We start from the raw sequence: 16470 nt of genomic DNA, 5'->3' as shown, positions 1-16470 counted from the left end.
AGTATGATTATTATAGTTCAACATTTTTGCGTTTTGTTTTGACTTTGCTTAAATTTGCTCAATTATTTTACATGTTTGTGTTTTATTTTATATAATACAGTATGTTTGTTGGGGTGAGATTCAAAATGTTCAGGGAAAAGTATTGTGTAAACATCATACAATTCTAACCCATTAAGACCTGAGGCCCATTCTACAAATGTCTTTAAATCCTAAGTTTTCTGAAAATGTTTGTTACTATATCAGTGGTTCTCAAACGTTTTAATGTCAAGGACCCCCAAAATTGTATATATTTGGCCACCAACCCCATCTCAAAATATTTTGTTCCAGGGACCCCCAGAACCAAAGATGTTAGTTAATAGCGCGGCATGAAGTGATGCGATATGAGCTTGCATATCTGCTATTTTTGAATAGCTAAAGTATAAAATATGGCTGAAAATGACAAAGATGCTTTCCTGGTTTTAATGGGTTAAAATGACACTGCAAAAAAGAAAATGGAAACTAGATTTCATATCCCCCCAAAGTGTTATCCATACCAAATAGGACATTTTCTCCATGATTTTTGTTTTTCGTTTTTGTACAAGCAGCCATGTTAATTTCAGTTAACTAATCTGTTTGTCTTTTTATTTTAGTTTTATTTTGTTAGTTTCAGTTGGCTATAATGACCTTGGAGCAATGTGTTTATACTGTTCATTTAAGGGTATTATAAATTACATAGGATTGAAAACATTTCATTTGGTACAGTACATTTAATACTACCTTTTAGTGAATGTGATTAATGTTAGTGGCTCAAACTAAAAATGTTGCTTCATACAATAAAACATACCGTAATCAAACAATATTGTCTTTATACATTGAATTGTCTTTGGCAATCAGCAAACCTCAATCTGCATTGAATGGAAATAAGTACATTGATTAATTCATGTAGTTATATAGAACTTTGGAATAATATGCACATTACCACATTACCTTGCAAATACCTATATATATGTAGGCATTCTGTATGACATATATGCAAAAAGACAGATATATGAGCTATATATGAGGCATTATGTAGGAGATATATGCAAATATATGAACCTGACTTTGGCATATATGTGTCATATATGAGCTATATATGACACATATATCTCCTATTAATCCACATATATGAACCTGAATATGACATATATGCAACATATATTCTGCATATATTTGCCATATATGTTCATATACTTTCTTTCCGTGTGGGGTACCTTCAAACTTCACTCAACATTCACACGTGGAATGCACCAAAAGGAGTGCAAAACCCTTTTCTTTGGTTAATTTGTTTTCTCCTGTTTAATGTTAGAGTAGGGAAGAAGCCTGTACGTTTGTTTTTCTCATTTGTTAGGTAAGATTTTTGTGTTAAAGGTTAGTTCGTTTTGTGGTTTTGTTACTCCTGTAGGTGAGAAGTTCGGTCATCAGGGAGGGACTCGGAGTTGAGCCGCTCCTCCTTCGTGTCGAAAGAAGCCAGTTGAGGTGGTTCGGGCACCTAGTTAGGATGCCACCTGGGCGCCTCCCTAGGGAGGTGTTCCAGGCACGTCCAGCTGGGAAGAGACCAAGGGGTAGACCTAGGACCAGGTGGAGGGATTATATCTCTTCGCTGGCCTGGGAGCGCCTTGGGATCCCCCAGTCAGAGCTGGTTGATGTCGCCAGGGAAAAGAAAGTTTGGGGCTCTCTGCTGGAACTGCTAACCCCGCGACCTGACCACGGATAAGCGGGAGAAGATGGATGGATGGTTACTCCTGTTTGTTATTTTTGTAAACAGACTTCCAGCATGTTTTTGTGATTCTGATTTGGTAATTAAATTACCAAACTTTTTCTCTGCCTTGGCGTCCATGTTCTTGGGAGTGGGAAAAGTGGGGAGAGTGCAGTGCTGTGCCTATGTTCCCCTAGGCCTGGGCGTAACACTTACCATCTATATTTATTTATTTGTCGTGGCGTACCTTCACACTTCACTCAACATTCACACATGTGGAATGCAGCAACAACCTGTTTTGTAAAAAAAAGAAAAGAAGGGAGTATCCAATGATAATGAGCCAGTGATGGCTGGCCAGTAAAATAATAATAATACAAGTGAATATAAACTTAATTCACATCGCACCTTTCAAATAAAACAGAACACAATTGAATACAGAGAAGGACATGAACTAAAAACCTTATAAAACATAAATACAGTAAAACAAACAACATAAAACATATATCAAATCACCTAAAGGCCATTCTAAAAAAGTGCACAGAAATGACTTTTTTGTTACTTTTAATGTCAAACAAAATACTTTGGATGTATCCCCTGCCCTCTTCTCCTGTTCAATCACCTCACTCCCTTCACATGAGCTTCTCCGTCCAGCTTTTCACCTGCAATTTATCCCCTAATCTGATTCATACTAGCTACGGTAACGGTGTCTACACGGACCACTATTGCGGTAAGCATGTTGTAACTTCCGGTTGTTGTTGTCATCTCCGGGTATCCTGTGTGCCTGTTCTGTTGCTGATGGCTTATTATCTTAACTTAATCGTTTTAAAACTCTTGATCACGGCAACTGCCTGACGTTGTAATCACACGTTACTACAGCTTAAGCACTCACAACTCTCCTTCTCTTAGCGACTGTAACTCCACAGTTGCCTACACTCTTTTCGGGTTTGCTAACGGTAGCTACTTGAGCTTGATAGCTAGCCATGACTCTTTCCCCACCCTCGGGTGCTATTTCCTACTCTTCCTGTCTCATGTTTGGTTACTTCCCTACCTCCTTTACTGGTACCGATACATGTGTTAAATGTAGTATAGTTGTTAGGTTGGAGGCGGGAATCATAGCCATAGAAGCCCTGCTCCGCATCTTAGAAAGTCACTCGGATACAGTAAAGCCCATGTTAGCCGCAGCGGACCGGCAAAAGGTAGCTCCTATTAGCCCTCCCCCGGCAACTCCCGAGCAGCAGCGAGACTGGGTGACTGTTCAGAAGGGGCATAACGCGAAACCCGCAGGTACACCACCCCAAATTGATCATGTTGTTGATAGTGCTACAGATGCGCTGCGAATAAAATTAGACTCTGTTGCTCCTTTGAAAAAGAAGAACACAGGGCTCGGACCTATTTAAAATTCTTCTTCTCGCCTACAAAGCCCTTAATGGGCAGGCGCCATCTTACCTTAAATAACTCATTATCCCCTACTGTCCTACTATGGCATTGCGTTCCAAGAATGCAGGGTTGTTGGTTGTTCCTAGAGTCTCTAAAAGTACAATGGGAGCCAGAGCCTTTTCTTATCAAGCTCCACATTGTGGAATCAGCTTCCAGTTTGTGTTCGGGCGGCAGACACCCTATCCGTTATTAAGAGTGAGCTTAAGACCTTCCTTTTTGATAAAGCTTATAGTTAGGGCTGATTAGATTCAGCCCCTAGTTTTGCTGATATAGGCTTAGTTTGTCGGGGGACATCTTACTTCTTCCTTCTCTCTGTCTGTACCTGTGTACTCTCATGTTCCGATTAACCCAGCTTCCCCAAATTTCTTTCTTTTTGGTGTCTATATACGCCGGGATCCGGAGTCATGGATGATCCTGCGGTCCTGTGTCCTGGATCGCGAGTCGTGGCTGTGGTCCTGGATCATCGGTCCTGGATGGATATCCTCGTGGATTCATCTTCCTATTATACACACATGCATTTCCAAACATTTGGACTACCTATGTTGCAAATGTATTATCTTTTCAATTTACACGCGGCATCTATTGCACGTCTGTCCGTCCTGGGAGAGGGATCCCTCCTCTGTTGCTCTCCCTGAGGTCTCTCCCATTTTTCCCTTTAAACTGTGTGTTTTCTCCGGAAGTTTTTCCTTGTACGATGTGAGGGTCTAAGGACAGAGGGTGTCGTATTGTCATACTGATATTCTGTACACACTGTGAAGTCCACTGAGACAAATGTAACATTTGTGATATTGGGCTATATAAATGAACATTGATTGATTGATTGATTGATTGATTGATTTTCCTTTCCTGGAGTTCCTTGTGTGTCCACCTGCCCTAGTCTTCATAACATGACAATAATGAAAAAAATGAATCATATTCTCCTTACTGGTTTTCTAATCTACTTCCATACTTTGGACATAATCATATAACTGACATTCAAGTATGTGTGTGGTTTTAAAAAAGGTTTTGAATTTTAAGTGACAAACTTTTGTTAAAACATTTTGCTTCAATTTTTTAAATAAAGGATATATATTCTCTGGACTTGGAGGGCAAAAAAAATCATGTCTATTGATAATTTATTAAATAAAATGTTTTCATACTGGATCATATTGGATTTATAAAACAATACTTATATATTTCATGTGTTTTTTGTTCCATTTTTACAGCTCCTTTCACACGTCAGTATCAATCCATATTTGTTTGTCATAACCTCCTATTACATAGTCGAACTTCGTTCAACCTTCCCATTGATGGAATGTACCAGCTGCCCATCACAAAAGAAGGGAGTGTGACATAAAACGGAGCAGAGATGCTGACAGAATGATTGTTCACATTGGGTGTTGTTCATAATGACGTGTTACCTTCTTTGTATACCTCGATGTGTTCAGCACATGAAACCCTCTCTCTGTAGAACCTTGCAGCTGACAAATAACAACTCTGGGGATGATGCCCGGGATGCTGAGTTAATATCATGGTAGTGCATGCAGATAAAGTGCATATAAAGAGAAGTAAAATATGAAATTCCCCCAACAGTCTTAGCTTATAGCATCATAACTAAGGGTTGATACAAGCCTGAGCAAGACCTATCTATAAGCTTTATTAAAAAAGGAAAATCTTAAACCTATTTTACTTCTTGGAAACACTAATAACCCAGCATTATTGGAACACAATTACAGTAAGTAATGGTTTGGTTTGGTTTGATTTGACTTGATTGATATAATTGAGTATCATCCACACTTCAAACAATGAATGTTTGAAGTGGAATGATTCCTTATAATATTCCCTAACTTTGTTATGAATGAAGGATTCATTGTTGACGTGTACAAACTGAGACCATTGAGATGAATAGGATGTGTATTAGCTTGGTGTGGTTCCTTTTTCACCATTTCAATGTTTTATTCTCTGTAATGTAATGTCGTGTTCAATAATACCAAATGCAGAAATGAGATTTAAAAATAACAAGAAACAAGACTAAAAAAGTCCTTGAATGTAAGTCTGATGCAATTAGAAGCCATTTGAGACACCCACCAGCGCTTTATCTGTGGATGAAGCATTCTATAGACAGATTAAACCTCTTCAAATAAATGATTGTTTTTTTGCAAATTACACTACTGTTAAGTAACTACTTTCTCAAGGATTTTAGTGAGAAAGGGAAGGTTAGATATCTGTCTTAAATCTGCCTGACGAAAAAGACAGATTTTTGTGGTTTCAATTAAGAAATTGTTCAAAAATAAATACATATTGTGAGGGAATAATGTTGTCTTGACTCCTTGATATTTAACCTTATTGCCGTTAATGAGACGTTGTCGTTAATAATCAACCAATATTCTGTTATCTCCTTTAAGGAATGTGCTCCAGCACTTAAGTGTCAGTTTTATGTCCTGATAGGGGGGTTTACGACTGTGAGAATGCTGGCTTCTAAACACCACTGACAAGTGATTGAGTATTTCCAGTTGGGGGATATCTCCTGTAGCTCCACAGATATTTACGCCTCCCCCAATATGCTGATTAACTCTCTGTAAACTAGTTAAAAGGTCTATCGAGAGATAGGCTGGGCAGAATTGACATGACAACCCACCCGTGCAGTCAGAACCTTTTGCTGCTGTGACTTGTGATATGAATTCTCCAGCCGTTGACTTGTAATAAACTACCAGTGTTTGACATCAAAGCTCCAACTCTCCTCGTGTCTCTCTGAGTCCTGACTCTCAATTGCTGCAGAAGTTTCCCTTACACATATCAACAGTTTGATAAATATTGGTGGTCGAAAACAACTCAGTTTGGGGCAGGAGGTGGTTATTTTTTTTTGAAGAGCTATCATTTCAGTAAGTAATTACTACTTAGTGATATGAAAATAGAAGGCTAAATAGATCTGTGGCTCTGTGTCAGCCAGGTTTGAAAATAAACCTGACATTGTTCTTTTTTTCTGCTAGTGATGATGAGTAATAATCAATCAATGTTTATTTATATAGCCCAATATCACAAATGTTACATTTGTCTCAGTGGTCTTCACAGTGTGTACAGAATATCAGTATGACAATACGACACCCTCTGTCCTTAGACCCTCTGTCCTTAGACCCTCTGTCCTTAGACCCTCACATCGTACAAGGAAACACTTCCAAAGAAAACCCACAGTTTAAAGGGAAAAATGGGAGAGACCTCAGGGAGAGCAACAGAGGAGGGATCCCTCTCCCAGGACGGACAGACGTGCAATAGATGCCGTGTGTAAATTGAAAAGATAATACATTTGCAACATAGGTAGTCCAAATGTTTGGAAATGCATGTGTGTATAATAGGAAGATGAATCCACGAGGATATCCATCCAGGACCGATGATCCAGGACCACAGCCACGACTCGCGATCCAGGACACAGGACCGCAGGATCATCCATGACTCCGGATCCCGGCGTATATAGACCCCAAAAAGAAAGACATGTGGGGAAGCTGGGTTAATCGGAACATGAGTGTACACGGGTATAGACAGAGAGAAGGAAGAAGTAAGATGTCCCCCGACAAACTAAGCCTATATCAGCAAAACTAGGGGCTGAATCTAATCAGCCCTAACTATAAGCTGGAACTGGAAGCAGATTCCACAAATGTGGAGCTTGATAAGAAAAGGCTCTGGCTCCCATTGTACTTTTAGAGACTCTAGGAACAACCAACAACCCTGCATTCTTGGAACGCAATGCCCTTAATAAGCTGCTCTACGTAGAGCCTCCTTATATTTGTTAACCCTCCGGTATCACTGTGGACGTTTTTGTCCATATGGGTCATGTTACGTCCCCACTAAGGTCTAGGGGACCTGGAGACAATACCATACAACCAATACAAATGAGGGAGTCAGCGTAACAGTTTACAAAAGGTTTATTTTGTAAACCCAGAACCGAACAGACATATAACTGAAACACTCTGTTGGTGGTGAGGAGGAGGAGGAGGAGGAGGAGGAGGAGGAGGAGGAGGAAGAAGAAGAAAAGGATTGTGCCAAACAAAAGAAACAAGCATAACAAAACCAGGCCTCTCTACATCTATCCTTTGAAACCAAAACTCAAATAAAAACCCTCACTAAGCTAACTACGAAGAAGTTGACAAAACAATATACAGGGGTGGCAACAATCCGCTAACCTAGTGTGTCTAAACATTAGTTAGCTACGTGGTGAGAAATGTACAGGGTGCCCCAGACTTACCTAACTCCTCCACCTCTCAACACACACACATTCAAAAGGGTCAGACAATACAAGGAGCATGAGTTGCTAAACACTGCAGTCTATTGCAGGCTCCTCAATCAGCAACAGGCCCAGAGTGAGAGAGAGAAGACTTCCTGGGTGCCTCCTTTATGGTCGGCCCTGGCTGCTGATAGGCCAGCTGAGGGTGAGAGGATCCAATCAGCCATCAGACTCAGGTGCACAGGCAGATACCGATCAGCTGCTGATTAGCTGTGCAGAAGACAGGGAGAAGAGAGAAACACAGGAGGGAAGGAAAACCACACATGTACAGCCTGCCTGGCACGTAACACCCCCACACATATAAATCCAAACAGTATGTTTGGACCTGACAATAAACATTTACAAAGCAAATAATTTCCTGGTTATCAGGAAGATGAGACAAGTAATTGGGCAAATCAGCCAATACCTCAGTATTGCTTAGTCTTGCCGCCTGTGGTGTTGCACTGCGCATCACCAACTCATCCTTTCAAATGGCACTCCCAGCTTGACCTCGATGTTTTGAATTGTTTGAACTTCAAACTCCTTTGATAATGTCTCTTTAGCAAACAGACATACACAGCGATACATACACTCCTTGAAGTAAATAAAAACACCTGGCTGCAAAGCCAAAGCTTCAAATATGTGTAGTTTGGCTGGCTGGTCATTTCATTCCTGTGATACGCAACAAGCAGTAAGATGAAGAGGAGCTTCTCTGTGGGACAAGAGGTCTCATGCAGCCCGTAACATCAGCTGCAGGACTCATCCTCTGAAACAGAAACACCCTGAGAAGGAGAATCTGGTGTGGATCTGAACTAGGGTTGCCAACTTCCAGAAATGGAGAAACGGGACACATGCATGTGTCCCCCGCACACACGAAGATTTTCGGGTTTCTGGCGGATTTAGTTACTTTTTTTTGTTACTTTATTTCGGTTTTAGGTTAGGGTTATGTTATTTAATTCCTTTGGGGGAGCCAGCCCCCTAGGGTTTGAGGGGTCAAACCCCCCAAAACCCTCAAAATGCATAGAAAACTATGCATACCTATAACACAATACAAACACAATGATCTTACACCTGCTACTACATCACATTGTATATCAGCATGTTCAAATCGGATAGGTGGGCACTAGGGACATCTGGGCACCTCGATGTACAATTGGCTATTTTGTCCAAAATGTTAAACAATAAATATTTGAAAAATGGTATTAAAGGTGGGGTAGGTAAGTTTCAGAAACCGGCTCGAGTGCACTAAAATTTGAATGTATGCAGCCGAAAAGAATCCGCCCCTTCCTTCACACTTCCTTACAGAGCACCTCCTCCAACACACATGAACGTGCACATAACGTCAGCAGACTGGTGAAAGTGGCCGCCTGTTGCTGGCGAGTCATTGAAGTACTGCTGCAATGCACGCCCAATGATGGCACGCCCAATGAGGGCACGAGATACATTTGTGCGTGCACAAGATGGAAGGCTGACAGACAGGGAGGCAATCCAAGATTGGTTGTACTTTTTACAGTATTACGGCTTCTACAGATGACATTTTTGAATGGATTTTTTGTCAAAGCACTTCAGATATTCATTGCTATCGGGATGTTAAGAGCATTCCATGGAATATAACAAAAAGTGTATCTCGAGCCGGTTTCTGAAACTTACCTACCCCACCTTTAAGTAATGCAACGTATACATGATGTGAACATGCACGGTACATCATTATTAGACTTAATGTTATCCTTCAACCAACCATTTTCCCAGCATTATCCCATCAATCAACTGACTCACTCACTCACCACCACTCACCACTCACTCACACACTCACACACCACACACACACACACACACACACACACACACACACACACACACACACACACACACAGAAGACCCGAGACAGATCTCCACTCACAGGCTTTACCCAACTGTGTTTTTCTTCCACTGTTTGTTGTAAGACACAAGTCTTTTCTTTTTAGAAGGGCCAGGGCCCAGAACCACATCCTCTCTCTCTTCTCCTCTTTCATTATCACCTCCTCCACCGGCAGCGCTCATTTTCCCACACGACTGAACAGGCTAACATGCCACACAAACAATGATGCCGCGCCCGCGGCCCACTGGAGAAAATCTCACATACACACGTGCGAGCATTGTGCCTGCCCTGTCAACTGAGCGGTCCTAGCGCCCTTCGCATACAGAACACAAACACATAGGCACGCAGCCAGACACACTGCATTGCGCGCAAACAGAAAAATATGTTTTATTTTTCCCTTTACACGGGAGTCCGGGACAAACAATGTCCCGTACGGGACACGCCCCTTTTGGCTCAAATACGGGACGTCCCGGCTAATACGGGACGGTTGGCAACCCTAATCTGAACTGTGCTTGAAAGGAGTCAGCACAAAGATAAACACTTTTTTGCCAAACATGAGAAGGAGAATCTGATGTGGAGTTTGTAGTGGAGTCTGATCCTTCTTCGTCCGACCCTTCCCCTGAAAGTGGAGAGGACACAGAGGATCCCATCCCGTAGCTGCGCTACATTCCTCTGCACTATCCTATCCGGAGGATCGTGTCCATCGTGGCAGTGGGTGGACATCAAAACATTTTCAAATCTGGTTTCCCTCTCACGAGGAAACGCCGCGCTACATTCCTGCTGCCAGAGGTTTGGTTTCAGGGCCCACGCGTTATGCCATTACGAGTAGCATAAATAAGAATTCATGACGTGGAATCCTTTTTTGATTGATTCTTTACCCCTGAGATCATCAGCAGTATTGTCAACATGACACACCTGCATGGGGGATGTTCGTTGGCAAACTGGAGGGATGTTGATGCCACAGATGTTTGACCAAACATTGGATAGGATAGTGCACAGGAATGTAGCGCAGCTACGGGATGGGATCCTCTGTGTCCTCTCCACTTTCAGGGGAAGGGTCAGACGAAGAACGATCAGACTCCACCACAAGCATCTGATCATTTCGCTAAGCATGGCTTCACGTGGCGGCGCAACAAATATTCTTGTTACTCCTGTGGCAATCTCTGGTGCTATCATCCCCTTTGTGGTGTGATTGAGGAGGAGATCACTAAGCACTTTTGTGAACATCAGGCTTTTTTCATCCAAAAGGTTTTGTAGTCCTTTATACATCTCAACCTCATCACCATCGTGTTGTTCCTCAGCAGCTCCTCAGCAGCTCCTCAACCTCCTCAGCAAAGGACCTCATCGATTCCTCTGTATCAACATGGGATTCGGGGCAGAATTGTTCCTTCTTCTCTGCCCCCATCTGATAAATGAACTGTTTGGCAAAAAAGTGTTTTATCCTTGTGCTGACTCCTTTCAAGCACAGTTCAGATCCACACCAGATTCTCCTTCAAAGGGTGTTTCTGTTTCAGAGGATGAGTCCTGCAGCTGAAGTTACGGGCTGCATGAGACCTCTTGTCCCACAGAGAAGCTCCTCTTCATCTTACGGCCCGTCTACACTACAGAGTCGAAAGCTCCAAGCTGCTCCAAACTGCCCATTCACTTTCAATGGGGTGACGTCACGTAGCCGCGCTTTTTCGCCGAACTGAATTGTGGGTAGCAGAGCGAGGCGTCTGAACAATGTTCAACTTCTGGTCGCCTGGACGCCGGAGTAGCCAGCGCCAGCCAATCAAATCCCGTTTCCCAAAATCTGACAGCTGAAGCGCTAGCCAATCAAACCGCGTCTAAGCTGGGAGAGATATCCCGCCGTTCATTTCTATATTTCAAAAAAAGTCGGAGGAGAAACTAACTATCGCCGTAGCGAATCACCCGGTTTTGTATGACCAGACCCTCTTCACCTACCGGGACACAAACCGGAGGAACCAGGCATGGAGGGAGGTGGCAGAGACAGTGGGTGAAACTGGTAGGTTTTCGCCTGTTTGGGGAGTTTATATATATATATATTGCTCGCATAAAATCCCCGGGAGTTTTTGCTTTGTATGTCGGGGGCGGGAGATTCATGTGATTGGTTGTTGGCCGTGTTGCTTGAATAAAATCCCCAAGCTCCAGACACGCCCAGCTCCAAGCTATTTTTGGAGCTGTAGTGTGGACGCTCCGTTACTGCTTGTTGCGTATCACAGGAATGAAATGACCAGCCAGCCAAACGACACATATTTGAAGCTTTGGCTTTGCAGCCAGGTGTTTTTATTTACTTCAAGGAGTATATGTATGGCTGTGTATGTCTGTCTGCTAAAGAGACATTATCAAAGGACTTTGAAGTTCCAAACAATTCAAAACATCGAGGTCAAGCTGGGTCAAGATCATACATCTGTTTACCTCAAAGACACATGAAACAGCACAAATGAAAAACAAAACGCCATGAGAGCACACTTACTCCTGTCTCCTTCTCACACACAATCACTCACACACATACAAGGTATAAGGAGGTTTAATATGTAAGAGTGTGTATGAGTTTGGGAATGAGGGAGTGAGAGAAAAAGAGAGAAAGAAAGAAAGATTTGAGGCGAAAACTGCGACTTGCTGTAAACCAAATCTACTGTATATTGTTGTCTCTGTACACACACACACACACACACACACACACACACACACACACACACACACACACACACACACACACACACACACACACACACACACACACACACACACACACACACACCACACACACACACACACACACACACACACACACACACACACACACACACACACACACACACACACACACACACACACACACACACACACACACACACTTCTCAGCTGATACCACTCTTCCACATCCATACCAACACACCTACATCATATTAGTTGCATACATGTATTCCAATGGCTGTCAGGGCCCCATTATACAACAGGCAAAGAAACCAAGAAATTACAAGCATGTAATTCAATGGTAAAATGTCACATCTGGTGATATACAGTAAAAAGGACAAATTGAACTATTTTCCTCCAATATAAAACCATGACATTACAAAATGCATGATTTTATACCTGTATGGCGGAGAGATCAAAATATGTGGTTATAATGGGAGTGGATGGGACATTTTTGTAGACGGTTGGCTAATGTGTGACTTTTTTGTTTAATCTGATTCTGTGCAAAAACTAATAATCCACCAAAATCAATGTTGTTGCTAATCTTTGACATATCCAAGACTGTGATAAAAAAAAAGCCGACCCCCCAACATTCATTATATGGAAAATAACTGCCTTTTTGTGCATGTTTTTCATAGAAAACGCAAATTCATGTTTTCAAACTGGCAATTCAAGGGTTAAAATCCTGAACATAATTTAACATTTGGTATTTTTGATCAGGACTGAAGTTGATTGAAAGATTTAACCCCAAAACGTTTTTAAAAATATTAATCTGTTGTCATTTTAGAGCAGTTTTTGGAAGTGGACATTTTTGTCCCGAATGACTAATTTGTAACTTTTTTGTTTAATCTGATTTTGTGCAAAAACTAATAATCAACCAAAATCAATGTTGTTGCTAATCTTTGACATATCCAAGACTGTGATAAAAAAAGCCGACCCCCACAACATTTATTATATGGAAAATAACTGCCTTTTTGTGCATGTTTTTCATAGAAAACGCAAATTCATGTTTTCAAACTGGCAGTTCAAGGGTTAAAATCCTGAACATAATTTAACATTTAGTAATTTTGATCAGGACTGAAGTTGATTGAAAGATTTAACCCCATTTTAGAGCAGTTTTTGGAAGTGGACATTTTTGTCCCGAATGACTAATTTGTAACTTTTTTGTTCAATCTGATTTTGTGCAAAAACTAATAATGCAAAAAAAAATCCAGTTTGTTGCTAATCTTTGACATATAAACTGTTATAAAAAAAAAATAGCCAGTCTCCAGATATGTATTTTTTGGAAAATAACTAATTTTCTCTGTTTTCATCATGAAAAAAAACAGCGGTTTCATTACATTACATTACATTGCATTTAGCTGACACTTTTATCCAAAGCGACGTACAATAAGTGCATTCGACCAACAAAATACAAACTTGAAGAAAACAGAATCATATAAGTACATCAGGTTTCATAGAGCAAAAACATTTCAAGTGCTACTCAACTGGCTTTAGATAAGCCAGTCCTTTATTAGTATATAAGTGCTTTGTTAATAGTTCTATCGCTCGAAGTGGAGTCGAAAGAGATGAGTATTCAGTCTGCGCCGGAAGGTGTGTAAGCTATCTGCTGTCCTGATGTCAATGGGGAGCTCATTCCACCATTTTGGAGCCAGGATAGCAAACCCACGTGTTTTTGCTGATGGGAACTTGGGTCCCCTTCGCAGCGAGTGTGCAGCGAGCCGTTTGGTTGATGCAGAGCAGAGTGCACGTGCTGGGGTGTACGGTTTAACCATGTCCTGGATGTAGGAAGGGCCAGATCCATTCGCAGCATGGTACGCAAGTATCATTGTCTTGAAGTGGATTCTAGCAGTTACCGGAAGCCAGTGGAGGGAGCGGAGGAGCGGCGTGGTGTGGGAGAATTTAGGAAGGTTGAAGACCAGACGAGCCGCTGCATTCTGGATGAGCTGCAGAGGTCGGATGGCACATGCAGGTAGACCAGCCAGGAGGGAGTTGCAGTAGTCTAGGCGTGAGCTGACGAGAGCCTGGACCAGAACCTGCGTGGCTTTCTGGGTCAGCTGGGGACGTATCCTCCTGATGTTGTAAAGCGTGTATCTGCAGCAGCGGGTTGTAGCAGCGATGTTTGCAGTGAAGGACAGGTTGTTATCTAGGATGACACCCAGATTCCTTGCAGTCTGAGTCGGGGAAACAACAGAGGTGCCGATGTTGATTGTTAGGTCAAGAGTGGGACAATCTTTTCCCGGAAGGAAAAGCAGTTCAGTCTTGTCAAGGTTGAGCTTGAGGTGATGAGCAGACATCCACTGAGAGATGTCAGCTAGACAAGCAGAGATGCGTGCGACGACCTGGGTCTCTGAGCGGGGAAAGGACAGAATTGTGTGTCGTCAGCGTAGCAGTGGTATTAAATAACATGCGGGCTAATGACAGATCCGAGCGAGTTTGTGTACAAGGAGAAGAGGAGGGGACCGAGAACAGAGCCCTGAGGGACCCCTGTAGTTAATTGACAAGGGTCGGACTCCGACCCTCTCCAAGTAACCTTGTAGGTGCGGTCTTTGAGGTATGAGGTGATGAGGGAAAGTGCAGAGCCTGAAACTCCAAGTTCTTGGAGAGTGCGAAGGAGGATCTGATGATTCACCGTGTCGAATGCAGCAGACAGGTCCAAAAGGATGATGACAGAGGATAGGGAGGCTGCTTTAGCAGTGTGCAGTTCCTCAGTGACAGCAAGGAGGGCAGTTTCTGTGGAGTGACCTGTCTTGAAACCAGACTGGTGCGGATCCAGAAGGTTGTTCTGATGGAATTAAGGAGAGTTGTTTAAAGACAGCGCGTTCAAGTGTTTTAGACAGGAACGGGAGGAGAGAGACAGGCCTGTAGTTTATGACATCAGACGGGTTGAGAGTGGGTTTCTTTAGGAGAGGGTTTACTCTTGCCTCCTTGAGACTATTTGGAAAGTGACCAGAAGTTAGAGAAGTGTTGATGAAATGGGTGAGAAACGGTAGAATATCAGGAGCGATAGTCTGAAGGAGGTTTGAAGGGATAGGGTCCAGAGGACAGGTGGTAGGGTGGGCAGAGGTAATGAGGGTAAGAACCTCACTTGGCGAGAGAGGGGAAAAGGAGGTTAGTGTGCGGGTGAAAGGAGGGTCTGGTGACCCAGCGGTGAGTAAAGGTGAGCCAGAAAAAGAAGAGCGAATATCATCAACCTTTTTTTCAAAGTGGTTACCAAAGTCGCTTGACAGAAGGGAGGAGGGGGAAGGGGCTTTAGGGGGGTCCAGGAGGGAGGAGAAGATGGAAAATAGTTTTTTGGGATCAGAATAGGAAGATTGGATCTTATCTTGAAAGAAAGTGCTTTTTGCCTGAGAGATCGAAGCAGAGAAAGAGGAGAGGACAGCCTGATAGGTTAGGAGGTCATCATGGTGTTTGGTTTTCCACCGTTTCCGGTCTGCTGCCCGAAGGACGGTTCTATTAGCACACAGTGCGTCATTTAGCCAGGGAGCAGGAGGGGACTGACGAGCCTGCCGAGATGTGAGAGGACAGAGAGAGTCCAGAGAGGATGAGAGAGTAGAGAGGAGAGTTTCTGCAGCAGAGTTTGGAGCCAGGAGTTGGAACGAGTCAGAGGAAGGAAGGCAAAGGTAGAGGGGGAGAGGGAACGAAGATTACGGCGGACAGGTGCAGGATGAGAAGTGATTAGTTCGTTATGTTTGGAAAGGGGTAGAGAGAATGAAATGAAGAAGTGATCGGATGTGTGGAGCGGGTTTACAGAGAGGTTAGAAGTAGTGCAGTTCCTTGAGAATATGAGATCAAGGACATTGCCAGCTTTGTGAGTTGGTGGGGATGGAGACAGTGAGAAAGCAAAGGCGGTTAACAGAGATATTAGTTAGTCTATATTCCCTGTCTGGAGGTTGAAGTCTCCGAGAAGTACAGCGGGAGGGCCAGTTTCAGGGATGTGTGAGAGGAGATTATCTAATTCCTCCAAGAAGTCCCCCAAGGCGCCTGGTGTACGGTAGAGAACAACAATGGTTAATTGTATAGGATGGGTTACTGTGACGGCATGGAATTCAAAGGTGGAAGGAGTGAAGTTAGGTAGCTTGAAGAGGGAAAAGCTCCATTTGGGAGAGAGCAGGAGACCAGTGCCACCTCCTCTGCCAGTGGGTCTGGGTGTATGGGAGAAGGACTATGCTGTGGAGAGAGCTGCTGGGGTGGATGTGTTGGATGGAGTAATCCAGGTCTCAGTCCTAGGAAGGAAATCCAGGGAGTGCAGGGAAGCGTAGCCAGAGATGAAGTCGGCCTTAGGAACAGCTGACTGGCAGTTCCACAGGCCGCCTGAAACTAGATGTTTGATGTCAGTGGAGCACGTGGGATAGACGAGAGCAGACCGGTTATATCGATTAAGAGATACACGGGGCCAGTGATAATAAACAGGAATGGAGATAATACACATGATTATAGCATGAGAGGCTAAACAATTAAATAAAACATCAGTGATACTTAGCTCAATCAAAGTAGGATTTGCCTCCTCTTTGCCTCCCT

The 16470-nt window shown here is 43.0% G+C and overlaps 1 protein-coding gene across 1 annotated transcript; it reads right to left on the bottom strand.

The window, feature by feature from the left end:
* Positions 1 to 13514: 13514 nt before the first annotated feature.
* Positions 13515 to 14599, bottom strand: LOC139435744 (uncharacterized; the record flags this gene model as incomplete). Its single annotated transcript, XM_071206586.1, has 2 exons — positions 13515 to 14291; positions 14483 to 14599. Coding segments are annotated over 2 exons (894 nt in total), but the record flags the coding sequence as incomplete, so codon positions are not given.
* Positions 14600 to 16470: the final 1871 nt, after the last annotated feature.

The sequence above is a fragment of the Pseudochaenichthys georgianus genome, chromosome 18 (assembly GCF_902827115.2).
Source record: "Pseudochaenichthys georgianus chromosome 18, fPseGeo1.2, whole genome shotgun sequence".
Classification (NCBI taxonomy): domain Eukaryota; kingdom Metazoa; phylum Chordata; class Actinopteri; order Perciformes; family Channichthyidae; genus Pseudochaenichthys; species Pseudochaenichthys georgianus.
Note: the sequence above shows the minus strand (reverse complement) of the source record. Positions and strands in the feature narration are given on the sequence as shown.